Genomic DNA, 25,575 nt, shown 5'->3' on the forward strand with positions numbered 1-25,575 from the left:
TCACCCTCCCCCACCACTTTTTCGGAACGTTTTTAACAAATTAAAACACTTTTGTTAACATTATGCCCAAATCGATCACACTGAGATGACGGTTTTATTTTGGACAGTTGGCAGTCAGATATGCATCAAATCCACAGTAACAGCAGATATTTTATCATTACCTCCTGCGTATTAGTTACAAAAGAAATAAGGTGTGAAGCACTATTATGTTCCCTTAAAGTAACATACACCTCCCATGCCTAGCCCAGATCTTTCTGTCATCATCAGATCATAGTAGTGCTATGTAAGGCAGAATGTAAAGGAGAAAAATATCGTCTTACATTAGATTACAGTAGTGTTTCAGTTCAAAATTGCACAGTCATTTCTTCAAAACAGAGAAATCCCAAGGAAAAACACATTTATTCTAGGAATAAGTACACAGTTTGGTATGCAGTTACTCAAAACAGAATTTTAACAAACTGAAAATCTCAAAAGTCCATTCACAAAAATGTCTGGTGCCCAAATGAATCAAGGAACTAATAACTATTAGCTTAAATCCCAATGACTTTACCAGAGTCCCCCACAAAAAACAATCCAGGCAAGCATCTTCAAAAACAACTTCAAATAGATAAATAAATAAAAAAAATCCATCATCTCTGCAGTTTTAGCTGAAATGTGAATAAAAAGTATTTTCTTGAGCAATAAACGTGTCTTTTATCCTCTTTTCCACTGCTGCAGCCATTAAAGAGTATTGCCTTTCAACAATAGCTCTCAACCTTCCATCTCCAAAATGAGGAACACTAGCCCTCAAAATGTGGAACAAATGGGCAAAATGTGGAACACATACTAATGGCTTACTAACAACTTCAAGTAGGAAGGCCATAGGATGGTTAAAATTAGCTAGTTTTACTTATAAAGAAGATCTTTTAATGAATTAATATGATTAATTTCTATTTACCATGGATTTCACTTTAAAAAAGTCCTAACACTGAATGTGTGACAGAGTCTTTCAATGTGGAACATTGAGGAACTTTGAGGAACGTGCACTTTTTAAGACCCCAAATGAGGTATGTTCCTCGCAATGAGGTACACTTGAGAGGTGTACAACAGTTTTTACTCACTCTTACTCCTCAGCACTGTACTGACTATAAACTTCCTTCAAAGCTGACATACTATCCTGAGCATCTGCCCAAAAAAGAGCTTGCAACTCAGTCAGGTCTGCTGCAGTAATAATCTATTGTAACGCCTCTGAAAGCAACCCACCTTTCTCCAGCACATTTTTTTTCTATTTAGAACTGCTGTCTTTTGTCTGAGCTGAAATAGGAGGTTTAGTAATGAAAGCAGGTAACATCACACACTCTTCAAAGTTAAACCACCATTTCCCTCCATCCACTCATAGGAAGTGCTGTTTAGCACACCAAGTAAAAAGGGTAGGGGAAGTTCCCTGATGTCCTAGCCAATTTTCCCCTAGTCCATAGGAGTAACAAGTCTGGGACTCCACTGAAAAGTAGTCGCTGACCTAGCAGAACTACCCTATTCAACAAAGTAAAGCAAGCAATTACCCCAGAGTCAAAATTGATTCATGGTGACTCTATAACCCTATAGGATTTTTGTGGCAAATTAGAGATTGCCAGGCATTTCTTCCTCACAGATACTGCTGCTGCCCAGTTGATCCTCAGACAGGTTTCAAACCCATGTTTACCAGTTAGGAACCTTGCAGGTCAACAGATGGTAACTTAACTAACTAAATAACTAAATAAACAAATGCTGCCTGAGGTTAGAAGGCACAGTCATAAAGGCTTACTGAGCCAAAGTTTCAAAAATGAGTGAGACTCTTTTGCAGCTTTACTTTGATTGCACTTATTATTTTTTCCATCTATGTATGGGATTAGGTAAATACAAAGGATTTAATAAAAGTAGATGCGTGAGAAAGATCTGAACCATTAAGGTAAGCTTCTTTTATCTGTTAAAAGTCATAGTGCGTTCAGCCTTTGATTTGGAGAGATTGTTGGTGATAATTATATGTCTTTCTTTTGCAGCATTTCTCGCTTATTCTCTGATGCCAGAACGCTGTTGCTCTACAGCCAGAAAGACGAAAATCTAGTTGGCATTCGGAAACTTGTAAGATCTTTGCAAAATTTCAGGAATATGGGACCAGGTAAGTCTGCTTTTTTAATATATGTGAAAACAAGTTTTAAAGTCAATTAATGTTTTCCCAGCATGTACTTTGCTTCTGTTTGTCACTGTCAGCACTCATTCCCTGTGAATGGAGACTGTATGAGTACGGAGAACTTCCTTATTTTGAGGTCATAATGCTGGTGACGTTTAGTGTTTTTGAGCTGCATCATTCTTTTGAATCACTGCCATCTCTTCATCTTCAGTAACCCCATACAGCTGTGTAGCCGAGATGCAGTATATGCTGTATTCACTTGAAATAATATCATCCTGTACTTACAAGCATGCACTAGTACTACACAGAGGATTTACTTAATTCTTATTAATTATTGTAGTAATTTAAAAACACATGTCATACAGTGTTTTTATTTGTCTTGGACCACTTAAAGGCAGCTTTCTCTAAAATGGCGCTGACATTGTACATGTAAAATGCTGGCAAAACAAGCTTAGTACCTTGTATTGCTGATATAGCACTCAGGTCAAAAGGCCTAAACTGATTTTAGATGCCTAAAAATTCACAGCATAGCTATTTGTGGCTTTAGGTCAGGGGTGAGGGCTGTCATCTTGTCAAACTTGTGCTTTCTTGCATTGGCTAAAGACGGGTCCTGTGCCTTTCTGATAAGTAGTGTGGATTGCAATGGGAAGTCATTGAAGGAGACATTATAATGAGTACACAAAAAGTGCATTTATGCAGTTCTCTAGTCACTGATTTGACTTTTTTGTATTACCTTAAGCTGAGTTGCAGGCAGTGGCATTTTTTTCAGAGCCAAGAAAGTATGAGTAAAGCGTATCATTTGTTAAACTAGCCATCTGCTTACTACTTACAGGCAAACTAAGGGAAGTAAAACACAGAGGTTAATGCTCTAAGCAGCAAACTCTGCATAATGCCGACTTGGTCATTTCATTTTACTGTACTCTGGAATTGCACTTTGACATTGTCAGTCATGGTTAAAGTTTCCCCCTCTGTCCATGTGTTGGGATGGAAGTAGACATAGCCGTGTATTGTGCAGAGTGTACATTGTAGACTTTTTGAGCACTGGTGGTGATTAGGAATACGTCGAGTACCCTAAGCTTGTTATGCTTTTGGTGAGTCTAGATAAGGAGAATGAGCGTTTCATAATGCTTTTTGTAGAAAACCGTATTCATTAAAGCAGTGCTTGGCAGAACTTCGAAGCACCTGCAGTACCGTTATTCTTTTCTCTGCAGTGGCTGTGTCAGTGCATTCATGTTAAAAACAGTATAAAGTAACCATATTACAGGCTCACAGTTGTGAGTATTTGCTTGTGCCTTAAAATGTCCTAACATTCTAATGAGTGAGTGAATGTAAGACTGTACCTTCAGTCTTTAATCTGGTATCTTCTGGATGTTCTTCGTTCCACATTGCTGCAGTCCTTACTATTGGGTGTAGTCCGCTGTCCAGTCGGCCCGAATACCAGAGTATAAGGCTGACGTCGGTCAGGGCGCATTAGACTGACGTCAGTACGTCAGGGTACTAATGCGCATGACCGACGTCATATCCTCAGTCTTTTTTGCCGCATGGTCCGATGCAGAAGCAGTTTTGCGAGTGCAGGTTGGCGTTCTGAAATATTTCCGAAGCCGGAGTTTCAGACCGAATCAGAGTTGGCTAAGTAACCCGTTGGGGAACATTTTGGTTTTTTCTTGCCTCAGTATTTAACCGGATGTCAGAAAAAGTGAATAACTGTATTTCTTGTGGGAAACAGATACCTCATAGGGATTACCATACCTTGTGTATACCTTGTTTAGGGCCTGAGCACGACGTTGTTGGATGCCGCTCTTGTGCTAGGTTTAACAAGCGCACTATTAAGAGGCGGTTAGACTGTGCCAGGTTAGTGTTTGGGAAGCGTTGCAATTATAAAATGCCGCCGGATGCTCCGACGCCCGCTTCGCCCAAGAAGCGCAAGGACAAAACAGCGAAGCCTAGGGTTGATGAACCGGCAGTCCCGGACGTCGGTTCTTTAGAAGGCTCAGTGGAGCCAGAGGTTTTGCCAGGAGTTTCTTTGGAGTCTCAGGCAGAGACTTAACTGTTACAGGATGTGCCTTCTCAGGAGGTAGGCCAGGCTGAGGGGGCTTCTCAGGTAACTGTTCTTCCCTCTCTTCCCAAGGTAGTTAGAGCCTCTCCTTCTGTTGCCAAAACTTCTTTGAGAGGTAGGCTAAGTTCAGCTTCAGTGGGGGCTTCTCCTAGCATTTCAGGTTCTGTGCCTAAGAAACATATGCTTAAAATGGCAGAAGATTTGATTACTATGATTAGAGGTTCTATGCCCCTCCTGATAAGAGGCCTAGGGTGGAACCGAGTTTGATAGTTTTGAACAGTGTTCAGAGGCTTCTGAGTCTTCTGGAAGATTTGCAGGAGTATCCTCCTTATTCTGATTCTGATGTGGATGATTCCACTCCTACAGCTTCTCCTCCTGAGGATTTCTCATTTTCAGAGACTCTGCATTCCATGAGGGAGCACTTTAAATGGGAAGGTCAGGATTACTCTGATTCCAGGAAAAGGCTTAGGGAATTCTTGTTTTTGCCTCAGCATAGGCCCTTAGCTATACCTCCTGTGTTGAATGTGGTGGAAGATGTTTTTGCAGAGGCTTCCCTGAACCCTGATTCTTTGCCTCCTGCTCCTGTTAAACCTGATAGGTACTATAGGGTGCCTGAAGCTCATAAGTATATTTTTAAGAGTCCTAGGGCAGACCCGGAAACTGTTTCTCAGGGACCTAAAGGTGTTAAGGCCTCTGTGGTTAAAAACCCTGTTCCCACTGATAAAGAGGCAAGGGCTTTGGATAGATGGGGAAAGAAAGTGTATACTTCTTCCACTTTAGCCATGAGGGCGTTGAATTGTCAGTTTCACATGCTTAAATATCAAAATTATCTCCTTTCACAACTGAAATCTAAGGTGGATGCTTTGGCGGAGTGTAAAGAGTTGTTGGATTTAGTTCATGTGTCTGAACAAGTGGGTAAGCATTCCTTGCAATGTGGTTTTGATGCTGTACAGGCCTCCTCGAGGGTGGCTGCCACTAGTTCTGTTCTTCGCAGGCATGCCTGGTTGAGAGATCAGAATTTAGCTGAGCATGTTAAGACAAGGATTTTGGATGCTCCTTTACAGTCGGATGTGTTGTTTGGTTCGCCTGTGGAAGCAGTTTTAAAGAAAATGGAGGACAAAGCTAAGTCTATGCAAACTGTTAAAGATTTTTTGCAGGTGCAGCCACCGAAGTTTAGTAGAAATTGGCCTACTAAGGGATGGACATATCCTGCTTATGATTCCCAGTCTAGGGGTAGGTCTAGACGTGGTAGGGGCAGAGCTCAAGGTTCTTTTAGGCCTAGAACAGGAGTTCACCTGCTCAGACTTCTGGTGAGGGCAGGGGTCAGTCCTTTCGTAAACAGACCCAATGACCTGCCTTTTCAGCTGCCAGTAGATTCTCGTCTGGCAGCTCCTTTGGGAGGAAGACTGTCTCTTTTCAAGGAAAATTGGGATTTAATTACTCAAGACAGATGGGTGTTGGATATCATTCACCACGGTTACAGGTTTTATTTCCATACTTTGCCCCCTTTCAAAGGCATGCCAGACGTTCCTCCTCCACAAAGAAAAGAGGCTCTCAAGCAAATTTCTCAGTTACTCCAAATAGGGGCCATTCAGCCAGTCCCTGTATCAGAAAGGGGCCTAGGATTTTATTCTCGCCTGTTCCTAGTACCAAAGAAGGGGAACACGTGGAGACCAATTTTGGATTTATCTATCCTCAACACTTATCTGGACATTCCCAAGTTCAAGATGTTGACGTTACAACAGCTTTTACCTCTGCTGGGCAAAGATCACTGGATGGTAACTTTAGATCTCAAGGAAGCTTACCTTCATGTGCCTATAAGACTAAGTTGCAGGAAGTATCTGCGTTTCGAGCTGGAAATTCTCATTATCAGTTCTCTGCATTGCCCTTTGGCTTATCTACTGCCCAGAGTATTCACAAAGGTTCTGGCTCCAGTGATAGCTTACTTCAGGCTAAAAGGAATTCAAATCTATCCTTACTTGGACGACTGCCTGATTCTGGCTCAAGAAAAGGAAGACCTTCTACAGCATCTGGAATATGTTATAGCAGTGCTAAGATGCCTAGGGTATTCTGTGAACGAAATAAAGTCCAGTCTAGTACCCTCTCAAGACATGTGCTTTCTGGGTGTGAGACTGAATACAGCAGCCCAGATGGCCTTTTTAACCCCGGACAAACAAAAGAGTCTATCCCTTTACTTCCATCAACTATCTCATCAGTCCGTGCTGACTGCAAGGACAGTCCTTCAAGCATTAGGGTTCATGGCATCTTGTATTCTGGTGCTTCCCAATGCCAAACTGCATATGAGGAAGCTACAATGGTATCTCAAAAATGTATGGACACAGCACTGCCAGGATTTGGACACTGTCATTCAAATAATACCTTGCCTTCAAAAAGAATTCTTGTGGTGGGCTCAGGAATGTCACCTAAACAAGGGACTCTCTGTGACCCGCCAGAGGCGAGTCAGATTTTAACGACAGATGCCTCGGACATTGCTTGGGGAGCTCATCTAAATGGAAAGTGGATACAAGACAAGTGGCCTGCCAGACTACAGCATCTACATATCAACATGAAGGAGATGTTAGCAGTCCAGTTTGCATTAATGGCTTTCAAGGAGTTACTTCTTCCAGGGCAGGTGTTGATTCTAACAGACAACACAACTGTCATGTGGTACATCAACAAGCAAGGGGAACCCATTCTTATCCTCTATGCAGGCAAGCAATGATTTTATGGGAGACTGCGCTAAGCTTGCAACTAACTCTTCAGGCAAGGTTTCTGCCGGGAGCACAGAACTCCTTAGCAGATGTGTTAAGCAGACAAATCATGGATCCCCACGAGTGGAAACTGGATCTTCATGTATTTCAGAAATTGACAGTGTCATGGGGAACTCCAGACATAGATCTGTTCGCTTCTCCACTAAACCACCAGCTGCCAAAGTTTTGCACAAAGGGGTTTCATCACACAGCTTGGAAAGTGGATGCTCTGTCTTTCAGTTGGAAAAACCTTCATGTGTATGCCTTTCCACCTCTGCCTCTTCTTCCAAAGGTGCTATTAAAAGTCAGACAAGACAAGCCAAGGATGATTTTGATAGCTCCAGATTGGCCTCGGCAACACTGGTACCCACTACTAAGGAGTCTGGTAAGGAAGCCTCCATGGCCTTTACCTTTGATTCCTCATCTGTTATCTCAGAAGGACGGTCATCTGCTCAATGTCAAGCTTCACTCTCTTCATCTAACAGCCTGGCATATTCTGTGTTGAAACACAGCAGGTCTCAACTTCCTCAACAAGTTTTAAATGTGATTATGGAAGCTAGAAGACCTAGTACAAGGAAAGTGTACGCAGAAAAATGGAAGAGATTTTTATTTTGGAGTACAGCAAAGAATTTGGAGATTTCTGAGCCTAATTTGAGTGTGGCTCTTCAATATCTTACTGAGTTATTGGACAAAGGTTTGTCCTTCTCTTCCATTAAGATTCATGCTGCAGCAATTTCAGCTCACTATGATTGTGACCCACCATTGTTTTCGCATCCTTTGTTCAAGCAGTTTCTTAGAGGGCAAAGAATATAAGACCCCCGTGAGAGCTCCTACTCCTGCTTGGGATCTCAATTTTGTGTTGGAAAAACTTACTCTACAACCTTTTGAGCCTGCGGCTACTGCTGAATTGAAATACTTGTCATGGAAGACTGCTTTTCTGTTGGCTATTACTTCTGCAAGAAGGGTGTCTGAGTTGCAGGCCCTTATGGCAGTAGAGCCCTTTTGATTTTCCATAAGGATAGGGTATCATTACGCACTAATCCTTCCTTTATGCCTAAGGTGGTTTCTAGTGTGGCTTTAAACCAAACTATTCATTTGCCTACTTTTTATGCAGACCCCAAAATAAAGGGGAAAAGATTTTGCACACTTTAGATGTACACAGGCAATTGCGTTATTATTTAAGCAGGACTAAGGATTTTAGGCAGTCTCAGCAGTTGTTTGTTTCTTTTGCTTTGAGTTCGCAGGGCAAGCCTGTGTCAAAACAAACTATTTCTAGGTGGATTGGGTTTTGCATTGCATTTTGTTATTCCCATCATGGCAAGGAGATTCCAGCTGGGATTAGGCCTCATTCCACTAGGGCTACTGCCACTTCAACAGCATTTTTAAGGGGGGTGGCAACTAAGGATATTTTGGAGGCAGCTACTTGGAGTTCAGTGCATACTTTCTCTAAGCATTATCACCTTCCTATCTACTCTAAGTCTAGGGCTGGTTTTGCCACAGCTGTTTTGCAAGGCATGTTGTCAGCTCCTACTTCTTTATGATTTGCCAGCCTCCCTTACCTCTGCTTTGGGATTCTACCCAATAGTAAGGACTGCAGCAATGTGGAACGAAGAACATAGTACAGTTTTGTACCTACCATAAATGTAGATGTTCGAGGATCCACATTGCTGCAGTCCAATTTACCCTCCCTCCTTCCCCTCTGTGTTTAGGGGTGGTTGTGTAGGTGAGGTTATATGCTGATATTTTTGTATATATCCTTTTGTATATATTGTACATATGTTTGGTGCAGGTATTTTGGGCCTTGTCTTTTTAGGGTCTTCTGACATCTGGGGCAAGAAAAGACTGAGGATATGACGTCGGTCATGCGCATTAGTACCCTGACGTACTGACGTCAGTCTAATGCGCCCTGACCGACGTCAGCCGTATACTCTGGTATTCGGGCCGACTGGACAGCGGACTACACCCAATAGTAAGGACTGCAGCAATGTGGATCCTCGAACATCTACATTTATGGTAGGTACAAAACTGTACTTTTCTTTATTTGCTTATCTGGTGGCTTGAATTTATTGTCTGATGTACCTCTGCTTATGTTACCAGCACGTAATTGTTACACTTGGTCATTAGGACATGCATTAAGGAATATTTACACACTTTTAAGCATCTGTTTTGGTTACCACACTGGGGAATATTAAACTACTGTACTGTTGGAAGCTAAATGAGATTAATTTGAAATGTTTTTGGAGCGGGAAATTAATTTAGGACTTGGCAAAATTCACTGACAGCTTAACAACGTTTCCCATCCCAACATCTGGTGGACTGGCCATGAGTCCTTAAACCTGTATACCTGACTGCCTATGTGTGTGAAAATAGGTAGTCCTTTCATCCCGTCTTCAGTTTTTTTCATTACATTTCAACACATCTAAAGCCCAGCAGTCAATAATACATTTCCACTACTCTTTTTCATTTGTCTGTTCACCTCCTTTTCACCTATTCATGCTTTTTTTTTCTCCTGTCGGTACCATACCAACAAAACAAAATGGAAAGTAGATTACATTAATCTCCATACCCTCCCCACTTTGCTTGGAGTCAGAAATTAAAGCAAAATGCTGTTGATGGTGCCAGAAGTTTGACAAAGTATCTCTTCAGAGGAAGAAAAATGTTAGAACTGATGTCATTTTCATTTGTTCCTCAACCTGTGGGTTGCGGACCTGACCTTCAGATCCAACTCTGCCGCTTTACAAGCTTAGGATCTGAAACTTGAACTCCTCCTCTCCATCCCATAATGCCTCATTCCCCCTGATTACATCAGATCTCGTTTGGTGCTCATCTGAAAAGCATTGAGGTTGCGTTGCTCTAGAACTGCTTTAAAGTTTTTTTTGTTCAGAAAATGAAAGTCGGCCTTGAGCCATGTTTTTCCCTGTTTCCTGCTATGCTCTCTTCCCTTTTTTTCCTGTGGCTCAAGAAGTTATGTGTGTGTGTGTGTGTGTGTGTGTGTGTGTGTATATGTATATATCTATATCTATATCTATATATATATATATCTATATATATATATATATATATATATATATATATATATATGTACACTTACACACACACACACACACACACACACACACACACACACACACACACACACACACACGCACACACACACACACACAAAGCTTTGTTTGCTCTAGCTAGATTTCTTCCTCTGCATTCCTTACTTTCTATAATTGCTAGTTCTAGTTGCTGGTGTTTGGCTTATCATGGCTAAAAAGATTCCCCTATCTGATGCCCACCGGGAGTGCATTTACTGTCTAGGCCCAGTGCACCTAGACAGTTCTTGTGGAGTCTGTGAAGGATTTAACCCACAGGCACTGGTGGACCATAGGAACAAGTTCATCTTAAAGGATTTGCTTCCTGTTCCTCCTCTTTCTGTGCCTTGTACTTTAGGGGCTCAACCCCCTGTCAAGAAACATAAGGAGGCCAGGGAACATAGAAGGCATTCCCCTGAGAGATCCTCCTGCGAGCCACCAAAAAAGGCTCCGAAAACCATGGAGCTGAGATCTTTCGATCCAGCATTACTAGTCCCTCCCTCTTTGACCCCCCATGCTGTTCGGAGTTGGGTGTATCGGTGCAGAGGGCTTCTCTCGAGTAGGCCACTCCCAAGAAAATATCCAGGCCACCTGCAGCGTCGTCCTCTCTCAGGTCTTCCCAGAACTTGTCCAAGCATGAGGTGGATAGACTGATGAGGAAATTTCTCAAGACAGAGATCCAGATGGCGTTTTGCCACCTCCGTCCTCTACTGGATCCATGAGCAGACATTCTCCCTTCAGCTGTGTAACTCCTTCTCTGATCCGACCTCTTGCTTCAGAGTTGTCAGATCCGATGACCCTGAGAACCGAGATGTTGGATCCAGTAGTAGTCATTACTTCGAGTCCGACTACCTCCCTGACACACTTGGCTCTAACAGTGTTGGGATCCAGCACATCTCAGAGCCGAAGTTAGACGTCGAGGCCAGGGGGGCTTACTTTGACTCCGAAGTTTTCAGAGTTGTTGCTTCCCCTTGGAACCTCAACGTTCGACAGCTCATCTCTGACTCCCCCTTCAGAGCAGAGGAATGCAAGGGCTGCAGAGAAGTCTGCTGCAACAGCATCGGCTCCAGAGGGACGATGCTCAGATCCTCGTAGTCCGTCTGCCTCCGAGGTAGTGGAGAGGGTCCTCTTCCACCCTAGGGGACTTCTGGTTCTCCAACTGTCGGATCTAATCACCACATCCATGGGATCTGTGACTGAGACCTCACGTCTACCACTGGGACAGCCGGTCCTGGAAAGCCTTAAACCTTTTCCAACTGTGGAACCCTTTATTTCTTCAGATACCTCCCCAGAACACCCCAGTGAGGAGGTTCCTTGGAAGAAGAAGTGTAAAGGAGACAATTGGATTCCCCCCAGGAATCAGTCACTGTTGACACTGACTTTGAGGAAGGGGAGGGGTCCCCCAGATCTCCACCTGACAGTGTCTCCCTTTGCAGACATCTTAGAGATCCTCTGTCAGAAAGGTGGATGATCCTCCCAAAACCCAACCCAGAGGAGACAGTGCTTTTTGAGGCTTTCTGCACCGGCCCATCTACATGCTGGGTGTCGTCCCCCCGTGGATCTACTTATTGACTTGGTATTACCAGGTCATGCAAGGAACCAGACACTGTAGAGCCCATACCCAAACGGGCAGATAAGATATTCAGTGCCCTGACAGGCAGATTACACTGGACCAAATGGATCCCGGTAGATGCCATGGTTGTTGCAGCAGCTACCAAAAAGGAGCTGGCTCAGGAAAGCTCCACTGTCCATCCCCCTAATAGAGAGTATAGGGCTTTGGACAGATTTGGAAAGAGGGTTTATGCTTTGGCTGTGTTTGCTTTGCAAGCGCTAAACTACTAATCCTACTTCAGCAGACTACAGAGGGACTTAATCAAGGAACTCTGTAGCTCAGTCCCTGAGTCCATGTCTGATGAGGAACAGAAGGCCTTTTCCTCCAGAATGACCACTCTCCAATCAATATCCAACTCATCAATGAGGTTGATTTCCCACGTTGCAGAGGGCACCTCAGTGGCCGCTGGTTCTGGCATTGCTGTTAGGCTCCATGCCTGGATGAGGTTGTGTGACTTTGCGGAACCCTTCAAGGTGTCATTTGTAAATGCACCATTTGATGTTTCATCTTTGTTTGGCACCACAGTTAGAGATACACTCCTCAGTAGTGAGAAAGATAGAAAGACCTTGTCTGCTGTCGGGATCTGTTTTGCCATACCACAAAGTCCTTCTCTAGGAATCAGAGTGTTGGGAAAAGATTGTGGTTCAAGAAGTCTCAATGTCATTTTCAGGAAACTCATGGAGACTTTTCCCGCAGGGGCAGAGATGGAAACATTTATGGTGGTAGACACCACCCCCAGGGATGAGGGGGGTCTGCAAAATCAGGGGTCTCGAGATTCCTTTTTGGACAGACTATTCCAGCATCCCTGAAATGTTGCCTGACTGTCCTGCCCTGGAGGCAGTTGGGAGGACTTATCCTTGCACTCAGAAGCCTGGATAGCCGTCACAAATGACAGATGGATGCAAAGGATCATATCCAGAGGATACTCCATTCCCTTTTTAAATCTCTCAAGCCAAAGGCTTACCTTCTAGATTTACCATCCAATCAGAGGGAGGCAGCAGCTGTAGAAATTTCAAAGCTGCTCGAAAAAAAAGAGTCATCCAGGATGCCCCACCCGACCAAGTCGTATCGGGCATTTACTCAAGGTTCTTTAGTCTCAAAGAAGATGGGGGACCTAGGGACAATTTTGGAACTAACATCTCTGAACAAGTCAATAAGGAACTCGAAATTCAGGATGGTCACAATCCAATACATCTTACCTCTTTTGAAGATGGATGACTGGATGTGCTCAATAGACCAGATGGATGCATACTACCATATCAAAATGGACAGGTGCTCCAGATGGTATCTTCACTTCAGGCTGGGAATCAGTCACTATCAATTCTGAGTGCTCCTGTTTGGTCTCATCACATCTCCCTGGGTGTTCACCAAATGCATGGCATTAGTTGCACCTCATCTCAAACTCTGGGGGTTCCACGTCTTTCCTTATTTGGATGACTGGCTCCTAACCGCTTTGATCAGGCATCTACTCATCCAAGCCAGGAACTATCTGTTGCAAGTATCTCCCACTCTTGATGTATCTGTCAACATGCAAAAATCTCAAGTTACTGCCCGTCCAACTGATAGACTTTATTGGAGCACGTTTGGACACATCCAAAACTATGGCTTGCCTGTCTTCAGATAAAGTGTTGACCTTAAGGCTGCATAGCTCACAGATTCTAGCAATTCCGTACCCTCCAGCAAAATTAGTGCTCAGGGCGTTAGGCTCAATGGCTTTCACGATAACCCTATTACCTACAGCACTCTTGCACATGAGTACCCTACAGTGGACACTATTAGTCCAATGGTCTTTACAACATGATCCACTGAAACAACCGATCAAGCTTTCAGGTGTATGCAAAGATTCTCTCCATTGGTGGCTTCATTCCCCCAAAGTCAACCAAGGATGCCACTTTGTTCTTCCCCCACCGAGCACCACTCTGACCACGTACTCCTCCCAGATGGGGAGGCCATTTTGTGGGATGGACAGTCCAAGGTATTTCGACTTCTCAGGATACCAGCTTGTATATCAACATCCTGGAGACGAGAGCAGTCCTTCTAGCATTGCAAGCACTGTACAGCTTTCTCCCTCTAGGGACTTTTGCTATCCAGATAGAAAATATGTTTGTAGTGTGGTACATCAACAAGCAGGGAGGAACCAGATCTTACCCACTGTGTCAAGAAGCAATGAGAGTGTGGCAATGGGTGATATCTACCAACTGTTTTCTAACTGCAGTGCACATTCCGGGGGAGTACAATATTCTAGCAGACAAGCTTAGCAAAGTTTTACTGATTCCTCACAAGTGGTCTCTAAATCAGTCAGTGGCAAACGTGATCTTCCTCAGATGGGGTCAACCTTGCTGTGATCTCTTTGCACCCCTCACCCACAAATGCAGCAGGTTCTTTGTCTTGATATCCCCCTCAGGGACAGTCACCAAGACATCCTCTAGTCCATGCTTGGTCCCCCAGTCTACTTTATGCATTCTTCCCAGTACCCTTAATTCTGAAATTCCTTCAGGAAAGCACACTGGTTGAAGAGCAAAGTAATCCTCATTGCTCCTTTCTGGCCTCTCCAGGTCTGGTTCACCATCCTTTGGTCTCACCTGATCTGCCCGTCATGGAAACTGGAACCACTTCTAGATCTACTTTCCCATCCCTCAAGCAAAGTCACCCGGACCTTCAAGGCCTAAAATTGACCACATGGTTTCTCCAATTTCAGTGTTGGCTAGACATTCCAGGCTTTCATCCCCAGTCCAAAGGATTCTAATTTCGTCCCACAAAATATCAACCAGAAAAATCTACAAGAGTAGTAAGTAGAAACGATTTCCATCTGGTCTCAACAGAAGCTAATAGATCCCTTTACAGCTTTTGTCCCAGTAGTACTGGATTTTCTGGCTTTCCTTTTCCAAAATGGAGCCACCTATTCCACTGTAAAAGTTCTATTGGCAGCTATTTTAAAATTTCATATTGGAGAGAATTCTTCCTCTCTAGCTTCGGCAAAACTCTGCAAGTCTTTTCTCAGAAGTAGCTTCTTACTTTGTCCTCCAATCAAAGATCCAACTCCCACTTGAGAACTAAGTTTAATTTTTGCAGGCATTAGTTCTCTCCCCCTTTGAACCTGCAACTAAGGTAGATTTGAAGTTTCTTTCCTGGAAAACAGCTTTTTAGAAGCTATCACCTCAGTGAAAAAAGTTTCTGAACTGCAAGCCCTCTTGTCTAAACCTCATTTAAATTTCCATAAAGACAGAGTATCCTTGCAGACCAACCCTTCTTTTTCACCTAAAGTTGCGACAGAAAACAATATCAATCATGCGACAAAAAACAATATCAATCAGTCTATTAACCTACCAGTTTTCTTTCCAAATTTTCAAAACAAGGGAGAATGCACGCTGTATTTCCTTGATGTTCATAGGCAGTTGCATTTTTATCTAGACAGGACAAAATCTTTCAGGAAATCGGATCAGCTGTTCATATCTTTCTCAGATGTTAGGAAAGGGGCAGCAGTTTCCAAATCCACATTGGCTATATGGCTATGAGATTGCATTTCCTTTGTTTATCGTTCGAAATTTATTCCTTTGTCTGGACATGTCAAAGCTCATTCTACAAGATCCATGGCAACATCTCAAGCCTTTTGCTCAAGGGTGTCAGTTGATGAAATTTGTGCAGCTGCCTCATACATTCTCATACCTTTATTACACGTTGAATTGGACATCATTTCCAGGAGTAGGGCTGCCTTTGGCTCTGCAGTGCTCCAGAATATCCTTCTGTGAGGGCCACCCTAGATTTTTTTTAGCTTCGGACTCTGTCCCACAGGCTGAAGAACAAATGAAAATGACAACAACAAATAAAGAAGTTATCTACTTACCACGGTGTTCCATTTGTGTTGTCCATTTTCATTCTTCCTCAGCCTCTCCACCTTCCTTCTCCCTGTCCATAGTTATGAAAGACTGGATGGAGATACTAATAGGAACCACTGTTCATACTTTGAGTCTCTGTACTCTCTGTTTATCCTTTAGTTCTGTATGGTGGATATGTAATTTCTTCTAAATTTGTTATATAGATATTTTTCTGCATATATATTAGCAGCAGACTTGATCTGCGGTAATGGGGGGAATGAGGCATTATGGGATGGAGAGGAGGAGCTTGAGCTTCGGATCCTAAGTTTGTAAAGCAGCCAAGTTGGAAGTTGGATCTGAGGGTTGGATCTGAAACCCACAGGTTGAGGAAGAATGAAAATGGACAACACAGATGGAATGTTTTTGTAAATACATAACTTCTTTTTTTCTTGTAGAAAGGTCAGCTAGGTGGAGGCACACTCTAATCTTTTTCAACCAGAGTCCTCCTCACACCGAATTTACAGAAGTAAAAACATAATTTCTCAGGTAAGAAAGGATTTCGATCATTTTGCCTTCTACAATTCAGAAGGAAAGTTAGAACTTCTGCTTACTATGGGTCATTTTCAGGACATTGTGACAGTTCCCGGTTGTCATTTCAGCCTCCTTGGTGCCTGATGGTTACTCAGCCAGCTGTGAAAGAAGATATTTGGAGTCTGAGCTGTTTAGCTTCCACACTGTGTTAGTATTCTCTGACTTTACTGCTTCTCCCAATATAGTAGAGATCTACAAGATTTTGTCTGTCGTCTGTCACCTATTCTGGGAGTTAGGATTCATTTAATCCTGCTGCTGAAACAACTTGCTCTGCACCACTGTTCCATTCTATTCATTCTATTGTCAGTTCAGCTCAGCTCATTCCTGGGTCTGTTTCAGTCTCTGCTTTTCTTGTGGTCTAATAGAGGATTAGATTCCCTAATCTAATCTCAGGAGTACAGAAAATGTGATTCCCACCAATAGTACTAGTGAGTTCCTGGAGTGGATGCTTTCATTTTTTTGCACCCTTAGTTCATAGGTTAGTACTAAGCTAACTGCCCTTGTGAGCCATTTTAAGCCTAGCCAATTATCCCTTGTGAGAGTCAAACCCAACACCTTTTGTTTGTAAGGCTAACACCTTAACCATTAGGCCACCCTCCCAGACTACTTGTGATTTTCCTAATCTACCGATTACTTAAGCAGGTCTCTGTTTCTGACATTGTTATTCCCCTGTGTTCATTTACTTTTCCATAGCTGGGATATGCTGTTTTAACAGTCTGTATATATTAGAGACTTTTGTTGCCTACATTGTACCAGTTCCCATTCTGACATCTGGCTTCTCAGGGGCTGTTGATCTAATTCTCTAGAACTCCTCTACACTCATACAGTCAAAAGATAAGCATTCGTCTTCTGGACCCAGAGCACATTCTTGTCATGTCCTGGTAAGAGGTCTTGTTATCACGTTCTTTCATCCTTTCAGACATGCAAGCACGGACCTGATATTCCCCGTCTGTGGACACCTTCTTGGGACAGCCTTACTCTCCCTTCTTAGAGCGTCCAGCGTCCCCTTCGGGGAAATCCACCAGATCCACCAGGAGCCTCTCCAAACTTGATGTGGTGCCCCTTGTGGACCAGCTGCTAACAGCCAGGGGGATTCCTTCTGATTTTAAGTCCTGATCCTTTCGAGGACTTGGGTTTTCTGCTTCATGGACTCCATCTTACTCTTCTCCTTCATCCTGTTTGCAGGTTTTGAAGCCCTCAGCACCAACGCCTCTCTCAGCATCCTCGGCTTCGGTGCTGATAGTGGATCTCACTTCGGTCCCATAGCCGACCCTTTGGCCTTTGGTTTAGTTGGAACCGGGTCTTCCTCAATCCCGGGACTGGACTACAGGCTCCTCGGTTCTGGGTTCGGCGCCAACCCTCTCTACAGTGCCGTCCATGGTGCCAGGAGCCCTGTTGGTAGCTATCCAGCTTGAGGCTCCAGTCCTGGGAGTGGGCTCAACAGAGCGGGGTGTGACCCCGGTTCTGAGGTTGTCCTTCTCGGTTCCAGGTTCCCATTCCTCTTCAGGCGGCCCTGTGTTCCAAGCGATGGAGAGGGATCTTGTTTCTGTGAGCAAGCCTTCGGCGTCAGAACCCCCATGTCCTCCCCCTTGTACTGCAGCTGTCACAGGCCACCGTCCAGATCGAGCATGGGAGCCACAGGAGACCCTATTGCAGGGTGCCCTTTCCTTCGGGTCCTCCTCAGAAGCTCCCACTAAGGAGTTTCCTAGGAAGAAATTGTGCAAGAGGAAGCATGTGGACTCCCCTGAGGAGTCCCTCACCGAGGATATGGATTACGATGAAGGGGAAGGATCTCCACACTCGCCCCCTAAAGATGTCTCCTTTGGAGATATCCTGGAGATCTTGAAGCAGAGGGGTGATTGTGAACCCAAAAACCCTTCCTCGGAGGAATCCATTTTTCTGCAGGCATTTTGTGCTCGACCATCTACCTCCTGGATGACACTGCATGCAGATGAGTTGGTTCAGCTTGTGTTGCAGCGTGCCTGGAAGAATCCTGACATTGTTGAAGCAATCCTCAAGAGACCAAACAAGGTCCTCTCTTCCTCTGAAGAACATCCACATTGGTCAAAAGGTCTACCTGTAGATGCTATGGTGGTGGAGGCCTCCACCAAGAAAGAGCTTGCTGAGGAGAGCCATACTGTCCATCCGCCTAACAGGGAGTCCTGGGTGGTGGACAGACTGGGGAAGCGAGTTTCTGCTTTATCGAACTTTGCTTTTTGGTCTTTGAGCTACCTGGCACATTTAACCAGACTTCAGAGAGACCTCATCTCCGAACTCTCTGGTACTTTGTCAGGAAAGGTGTCTGACGAGGTTAGTGACAATGTAGCCTCATAGCTAGTGACCCTGGAATCGATTTCTAATTCATCCATGAGGTTGATTTCACATGCAACCGAAAGGGCGGCTAGAGCTGCGGGTTCAGGCATAGTTATGAGACGTCATGCCTGGATGCACCTGTGTGACTTTGTGGATCCTTTTAAGTCTTCCTTCCTTAACGCTCCAGTTGAAGCGTTTTCCCTGTTTGGCCCTAAAGTGAAGGACACGCTGGCCAGGTGTGAGCAGGACGGCAAGCCCCTGTCTGTGGTTAGTGTATGTTTCTCCACTCCTCAGCGTCCTTTTTCCAGGAAACAGAGAAGTGGGAAATTGTGCCACAAAAAGTCTCAGGGTCCTTTTCGTGATGCACGTGGCGAGTTCATCCCCAGAGGCAGTGGGGGCAACTCTTCTGGAAGATGCCCCTACAGAGGCAGACAGGGTCTGCATAATCAGGGTTCCAGAGATTCCTTCTCTGGACAGCCCTATCAGCGCTCCTGAAGAGCGGCCTGATTGCCTTCCTCTGGAAGCAGTTGGGGGACGTCTTTCTCTGCACCCCAATGCCTGCCTATCTATTACCACGACTCTTGGGTGCAGAAGATAATATCCAGAGGTTACGAAATCCCATTAGACTCGTACCCATATCCTCCAAAACGAATTCCAAATGTTCCACCCAGTCTAAGGGAAGAAGCAGCTCTAAAAATAGAAAACCTGTACTTAAAAAGAGTCATCCAGAAAGTCCCACCAGGCCAGATAGGATCCGGATTTTACTCAAGGTTCTTTTTGGTGCCAAAAAAGACAGGGGACTGGAGACCAGTTTTGGACCTCAGCTGTTAACAAGTTCAACAGCCAGACAAAAGTCCAGATGGTCACGGTTCAGTCCATTCTTCCCTTTCAGGAGGAAGGTGATTGGATGTGCTTGATAGACCTTCGGGATGTGTATTACTACATCAAGATGGACAAATGCTCCAGAAAGTTCCTTCACTTCCAGCTGGGAGCCAATCATTACCAATTCCGTGCCCTGCCCTTTGGACTCTCTACAGCACCCAGAATGTTCACTAAATGCATGGCAGCAGTAACAGCTCACTTGAGACTGCAAGGATTCCAGGTGTTTCCATATCTGGACGATAGGCTCCTCACCGCTCCCACCAAGCATCTACTGGTAACAGCCTTGCATTACACCCTCTCTTTGGTGCATCGCCTGGGAATATCCATAAACTGGGAAAAGTCCAGTCTTAACTCCAGCCCAGACCCTGGAGTTTATAGAGGTAATGTTCAATACCCACTCTTGCTTGATCTCTGTCCCAGATCACAGGCTTCAAAGACTAAGGATTCAGCTCTGAGTGATACTCTGTCATGACTTGTTCCAGTTCGACAGGTCCTGCAGCTGTTAGGGTTAATGTCAGCATCTATATCTGTAGTACCCCTAGCAAGGTTTCACATGAGACTCTTACAGTGGCTTCTGTTGCCCCAATGGTATCCGAATCAGCAACCATTGTCCTCCCAGATTTGTATTACAAATTGGTGCAGACTAGAACTTTCTTGGTGGATGAAGCCAGACACAGCACTTTGGAGCTGACCCTTCCATCCCCCTCAACCCAGCGTCATTGTTACCATGGACGCTTCTCTGATAGGGTGGGGGGGCCATTATCAAGGAATGACTGTCCAAGGCACATGGTCCGATCTAGTGGCCAGTCTGCATATAAATGTTCTAGAACTGAGGGCAGTGCTTTTGGCATTGCAAGCATTTCAGACTGCCCTTCCTTCGGGAACAGTTGCTATCCAATCGGACAACATGTCAGTAGTTTGGTACATCAATAAACAAGAAGGAACCTAATCCTATATCCTATGTCGAGAGGCCATGAGATTTTGGCAATGGGTGATAGCTTCCAACCGCTTTCTGAAAGCAACACATATCCCAGGGAACTCCAACGTGATCGTAACGCATATCCCAGGGAACTCCAACGTGATCGCAGACAAATTGAGCAGGTGCATTCTTCTGCCTCACGAGTGGTCCCTCAGCTCCAACTTAGCGGCAAAGATCTTCAGCCATTGGGGCCAGCCTTGCTGTGACCTTTTCACCTCCCCATCCAACCACAAGTGCAGCAACTACTTCACCCTAATTCCCCCGCAGGGGGAGTCCTCGAGGGACGATCTTATCCACGATTGGCCCACCGGACTTCTTTATGCTTATCCTCCCGTTCCTCTGATTCCTCTAGTTCTGCAGAAAGCTCTTCGGTTGAAAAGCAAAATGATCCTCATAGCACGCTTTTGGCCTCGACAGCTATGGTTCCCCTTTCTCTGGCCTCATCTTCTTTGCAGACCGTGGCTCTTGGATCCAACTCCAGATCTGATATCTCACTCTCAAGGGTTGAGACACCCGAACTTGTCCAGCCTCAAGCTTACAGCTTGGCTTCTCCACTTCTAATAATTGCCAGGCATTGTAATCTTTCCTCTCCAGTACATGACATTATTCTGGCTTCTCATAAACCGTCCACCAGAAAACTCTATGCTGACAAATGGAAAAGATTTTCGATTTGGTCTAGACAGAGAGAACTAGATCCCTTTTCTGCACCCACCTCTGTTGTACTCCAGTACCTATCTAACTTCTTTGAGGAGGGCGCCGCAGCTTCCACTGTTCGTGTCCATTTAGCTACTATTTCGAATTTTCATAATGGTTTTGGTGATTCCTTTTTAATCTCTCATCATCTGAGCAAAACCTTTTTGAAAAGAGTCTATCATTCATGACCTCCAGTTAAACAGCCCAGAGAACCCTGGAGTATCGCGCTTGTCTTGCGATCTCTGACACCCCCTCCCTTCGAGCCAGCAGCCACATGTGACATCACGTTTCTATCCTGGAAATCTCCTTTTCTGGTGGCTATTACTTTGGCCAGACGCATTTCCGAGCTCCAAGATCTTTGTACCAAGTGTCCTTATTTGATTTTTCACAAGGACAGAGTATCACTATGGACCAATCCTTCCTTCCTGCCCAAAGTAATTTTCGAGCTCTCCATTAATCAGACTATTGATTTGCCTATGTTTTTTCCTAGTTTTTCCAACCATGGAGAGTATTGTTTACATGTACTGGATATTCACAGACAGTTGAAGTTTTACTTAGAACAAAAACAATCAGGAGCTCAGACCAGTTATTTCTTTTTCTGGTCCAAAAATGGGAAAGTCAGTCTCTAAAGTGACTTTATCCAAATGGCTCAGAGACTGTATAATTTTCATTTATAACCTAGAAAGGAAATCTGTTCTGCCAAACATCAGGGCTCACCCCAGATCAATGGCAACTTCTGTGGCATTCCACTCCAGAGCTTCAATGGATGACATCTGTGCAGCAGCTACATGGGCTTACCCGCATACCTTTATCACTCATTACAAGTTGGATCTGGTCTCCAGGGGAAGGGCATCCTTTGGTTCAATGGTGCTCAGGAATGTTCTTCCTTAGGGCCACCCATGGATATAAGGTAGGGGACTCTGTCCCATCGGTGATGAATGGAATGAAGATTAACAACATCAGATAAAGAAGTTATGTCTTACCATAACGTTCCATCTCTGTTGTTGATCTTCATCCATTCATCACGTCTCACCCTTCTTCCCCCTCCTGGAGGTTTTTGGGGGATATTTGGGTCCACTTCCTGGACTAAGGTTTTTGCTTGGAGACAGCCTCTGCTATACTTCTTAGGGCAAACTCAATCTAAGGTAACAGGGAGAAGGGGGTTATGGGTAAATCTTAGCTCAAGAGTTTTTAGCTGCGCGAGATTTGGCATAAGGCCAACTCGATTCTGAGGACTCGGAACCAAACCCATCGGTGATGGAATGGATGAAGATCAACAACACAGATGGAACTTTATGGTAAGACATAACTTCTTTTTTTATTTCTGCCACTGTAATTTGTTGGACAGTACTGGCAGATTTTACTGCCTGCCACTAGACTCGACCTTAACATCTTTAGCATGGGATGCTTGACATTTGTTAAGATCGGGTCACGTACCCCTTGGGGGCTTAACTGGTGTGTTTTTTCTGAAGATCGGAGCGTTATCACTGTGCTCCATGCACTACAACTACATTAAGAAGCAGTGATCTGTATTTGATTCAAATGAATTGTCACTCTCCTAGTTAGCAGAACTAATAGATGAGTTCATGACATGCCTTTGTTTTACTTTGTGAGAGGAGGAGTTTCTTGCAGTGCACAACTAATTCAGAGCCTGTATCTATTTTTGTGCTGTGACTTCTTGTATTAAGTAAAGTATGTTAGCTATGCATCATTTTAAGCTGTCTGGGGAGCAGGAGTTATTATCCGTGCCTGTTTTAAAAAGTGATAACAGCACAATAGTCAGTCCTTCCCGTCAGGCTGATTGCAACACAGTTTTAATTGTCATGTTTTAGAGGGCTGAAAAGAGCAAAAATCTGAGGACATTGTAAACATAAACTTGTTTGAATAAGAATTGTGGTTAAAGAATGCCAAGGGTCCTGTCTGACTGCAGTCTTTGGAATATTATTTTGCCCTGTGGGAGATGTAGTCTGCTTAAAGGCTTGCTTTTGGAATGCATATTCTGCAGGCTGCTTGAGCATTTTGACTGTGTTCTGAGGCAGTCATGTAATCACTTGCATGACATTGGAAGCCGAATGGCATGTCTACAGCCCCTCATACTCAGAAGAGAGAAGGTCTGTGAAAGCCGACTGGTACCAGTTGTTATTGCATAGACTTTACAGTAGCATTGTTATAAAAGAATAGTCCTTGTTGTAGTGAACTGCATTTGTGTTGTTTCCATAAATATGCACTTAGATCCAGATACCTCTTTTTTGACTACCGTGCTCTTTTGCAGTCATTGTTATCAATACATTGGTATTAAGATGCTTGCCATATTTTTGTGTATATAAAGCTTGTAGCATTTCACAAGATTACTTATAGTTGTTTGTATAGGATATAGTTGTAGATGGTGTCAGAAGCAGTTGATTTATGTTAATCAGTAAAGTTCACTGACTTTTATATACTTTGACATTCAGTAGATATTGTACACAGTATGTTAAAGATTTCCTCTATGGAGCACTACAATAGCTATCAGATATAATAAGTTACACTATGTTATTACATTTTTCTAACTATTAAATTGTCATAAAACTTGTAAATATTCTTAACCAATGCCTTCATATTATGTCTAATTTGGTATAAGTATTTAAACTGTGGGGTTTTTTTGTATTTTTAAACTGTACAATTATTATTAAAAATGTTTTGTAGTACTTTGGAGTTTTTCATCCTGGGCCTTCGCTAAAAATGGGTTCTTACCCAGTAGAACTTTCCCAATAATCAAATGTCGATAAATAAATAAATAAATAAAATTAGTTAGTGACTTATCTTGTCTTTTTGCACAAAACTGTTTTGAAAACATTTTGTGTCAGGGCATTGTGGAACAGATGTAGGTTACCTTTGTATAATGAACCAGTTTCATTGTCTCTAGCATGTTATCTTAATGTGTCATGCTGTACTGCTGGGCTGTGAAAAGTGTTTAATGGATGTCATCAGTGAAGGACTGGTCATCTGGTTCTTTTTCCTTGCTGGTTGAAAGGAAGGGACTTCTGTTTGTGGGTTATTTATACTAATGCCTTGCTTTGTTTTCTACCTTGATGCAGGTATGCTTGTGAGGAATGTCCTTCCCTAATCTTTTATGAAGTGGTGGAACTATATTACTGTAGATTTAGTGATCACAGTAAATTTTGGATTGTGTAACAGTTTGAATAAGTAAACACTTGTAGAAGGTTTTCCTAGTAATGTAGAGCAGTGCCTTTTGCTAAGAGCTATAGAAAGATAGAAAGTACCCTAGCCACGGTGTGGAACAGCTGACAAGTCTTGCATTGTTCATTTATTCAAACAATACATGCACTACTATTATGTGTTAAATGTACTGTTATATGCTGGAGATGTGATTTGTAGAACCTCATGTGGCACATGCATTAATCTGTTGAAAAGTATACCATAAAGCTTTGAGTTCACAAAGATGAGAAATGTCAGTGTGGGGCACCAGTTTGTCAAAACACGGTTTTAGTGAAAATGTGGAAAGCAGAAATAAAATTGTAAATGCTGTAACAGGACATAGCACCCCCAACCCTAATCATAACTCTACATCTTTACTCAAACCCGAGTTCAGACACCAGTTGTATTATAAAAGTCACTAGGAGTTCACTGTGGGGGGTGTTTTACAGTCTGGGTTATGTTTTGTCACTGGAGTCTCTTAACATAATCTCTTTCAGTAGATATAAATGAATGAAGTAAGGAATAGATATTCACGCATATGCTAGGGCTGTCACATGTGTTACTTAAAACACTAGTAGGACATTTTACATTGTGACTGACTTGAAACTCTGTATGTGTCTGTTATGTAAGGTTTACAATTTCTTCAACACGTAATTCTGTGGGCAGTATGTTGATATATGCTGAGCCAGGGTAGTGCTGCATTTGACTTGTGTACACAGTGCTGTTTTAATGCATTGCTTTACGTTACCATCTATACCAGTCTTGTCCTTCTCACAGCACTCAGTAATTGATGAAAAAGTTCACAGCGACTGACATGCTGTCAGAGACCTTCTGTGCCCTGCTTCACGCACTCAGAGTTAGACAGATTACTGGGATCACATGTTCATTCTGAACTCATAAGTTTAATGGGATGAATCTTCCACTGGACACAGCAGTTCTGTTTCTGCATTTAGTGAAAGACACTCTATTGCATGAATGGAGAGTAAAGAAACTCTTAACAACTTGAGTTATATTTTAGTTTCATAGCTTTTATGCCTGTGACATTTTTTGTTTGTTTATTTTATTTTTGTCTGCTAAGGACACATCAAACACATTTTTCCACATATGCAACAGAAAGTTTGGTAACCGTTATAGAAATGTTTACATGCCTCAGACACACTTGTGAACAAATAGTGTCTTCCTTCTTATTCCAGGCTAGTTCTTCAGACTGTAGGAAACATTCTTACTTTTCTGCACTTGAAAGAATCTCATACCTCTTGTCAGGTTTAGTGAGGTTGTAGATTTTTTTTTATTCAAAGATAAGTAAATATGTGCCTTCTGCTGCCTTTGGCATATACCCTTTAACTTCCATCCCCAAATGTCTAGCAGAAGATATAATATCGTCTTCTCCAGTAGTCATGACACTTCCCTCTTCTTTGTGTATTTTTTGCTGTGGTATTTGAAAAACCGCTGTCATA

At 43.4% G+C, this 25,575-nt stretch overlaps 1 protein-coding gene across 1 annotated transcript in view; it reads left to right on the forward strand.

The window, feature by feature from the left end:
- The window catches only part of ABCA1 (ATP binding cassette subfamily A member 1), a 767,698-nt gene that overhangs the window by 230,993 nt on the left and 511,130 nt on the right, over nt 1-25,575 (forward strand). Inside the window, exon 5 of the mRNA XM_044068257.1 lies at nt 2,019-2,137. Within this exon, the coding sequence (XP_043924192.1) occupies nt 2,019-2,137 (119 nt within the window). The remainder of the gene's footprint in view (nt 1-2,018; nt 2,138-25,575) is intronic.

Source organism: Protopterus annectens, chromosome 4.part0 (assembly GCF_019279795.1).
Source record: "Protopterus annectens isolate FY-2018-M chromosome 4.part0, PAN1.0, whole genome shotgun sequence".
Classification (NCBI taxonomy): Eukaryota; Metazoa; Chordata; order Ceratodontiformes; family Protopteridae; genus Protopterus; species Protopterus annectens.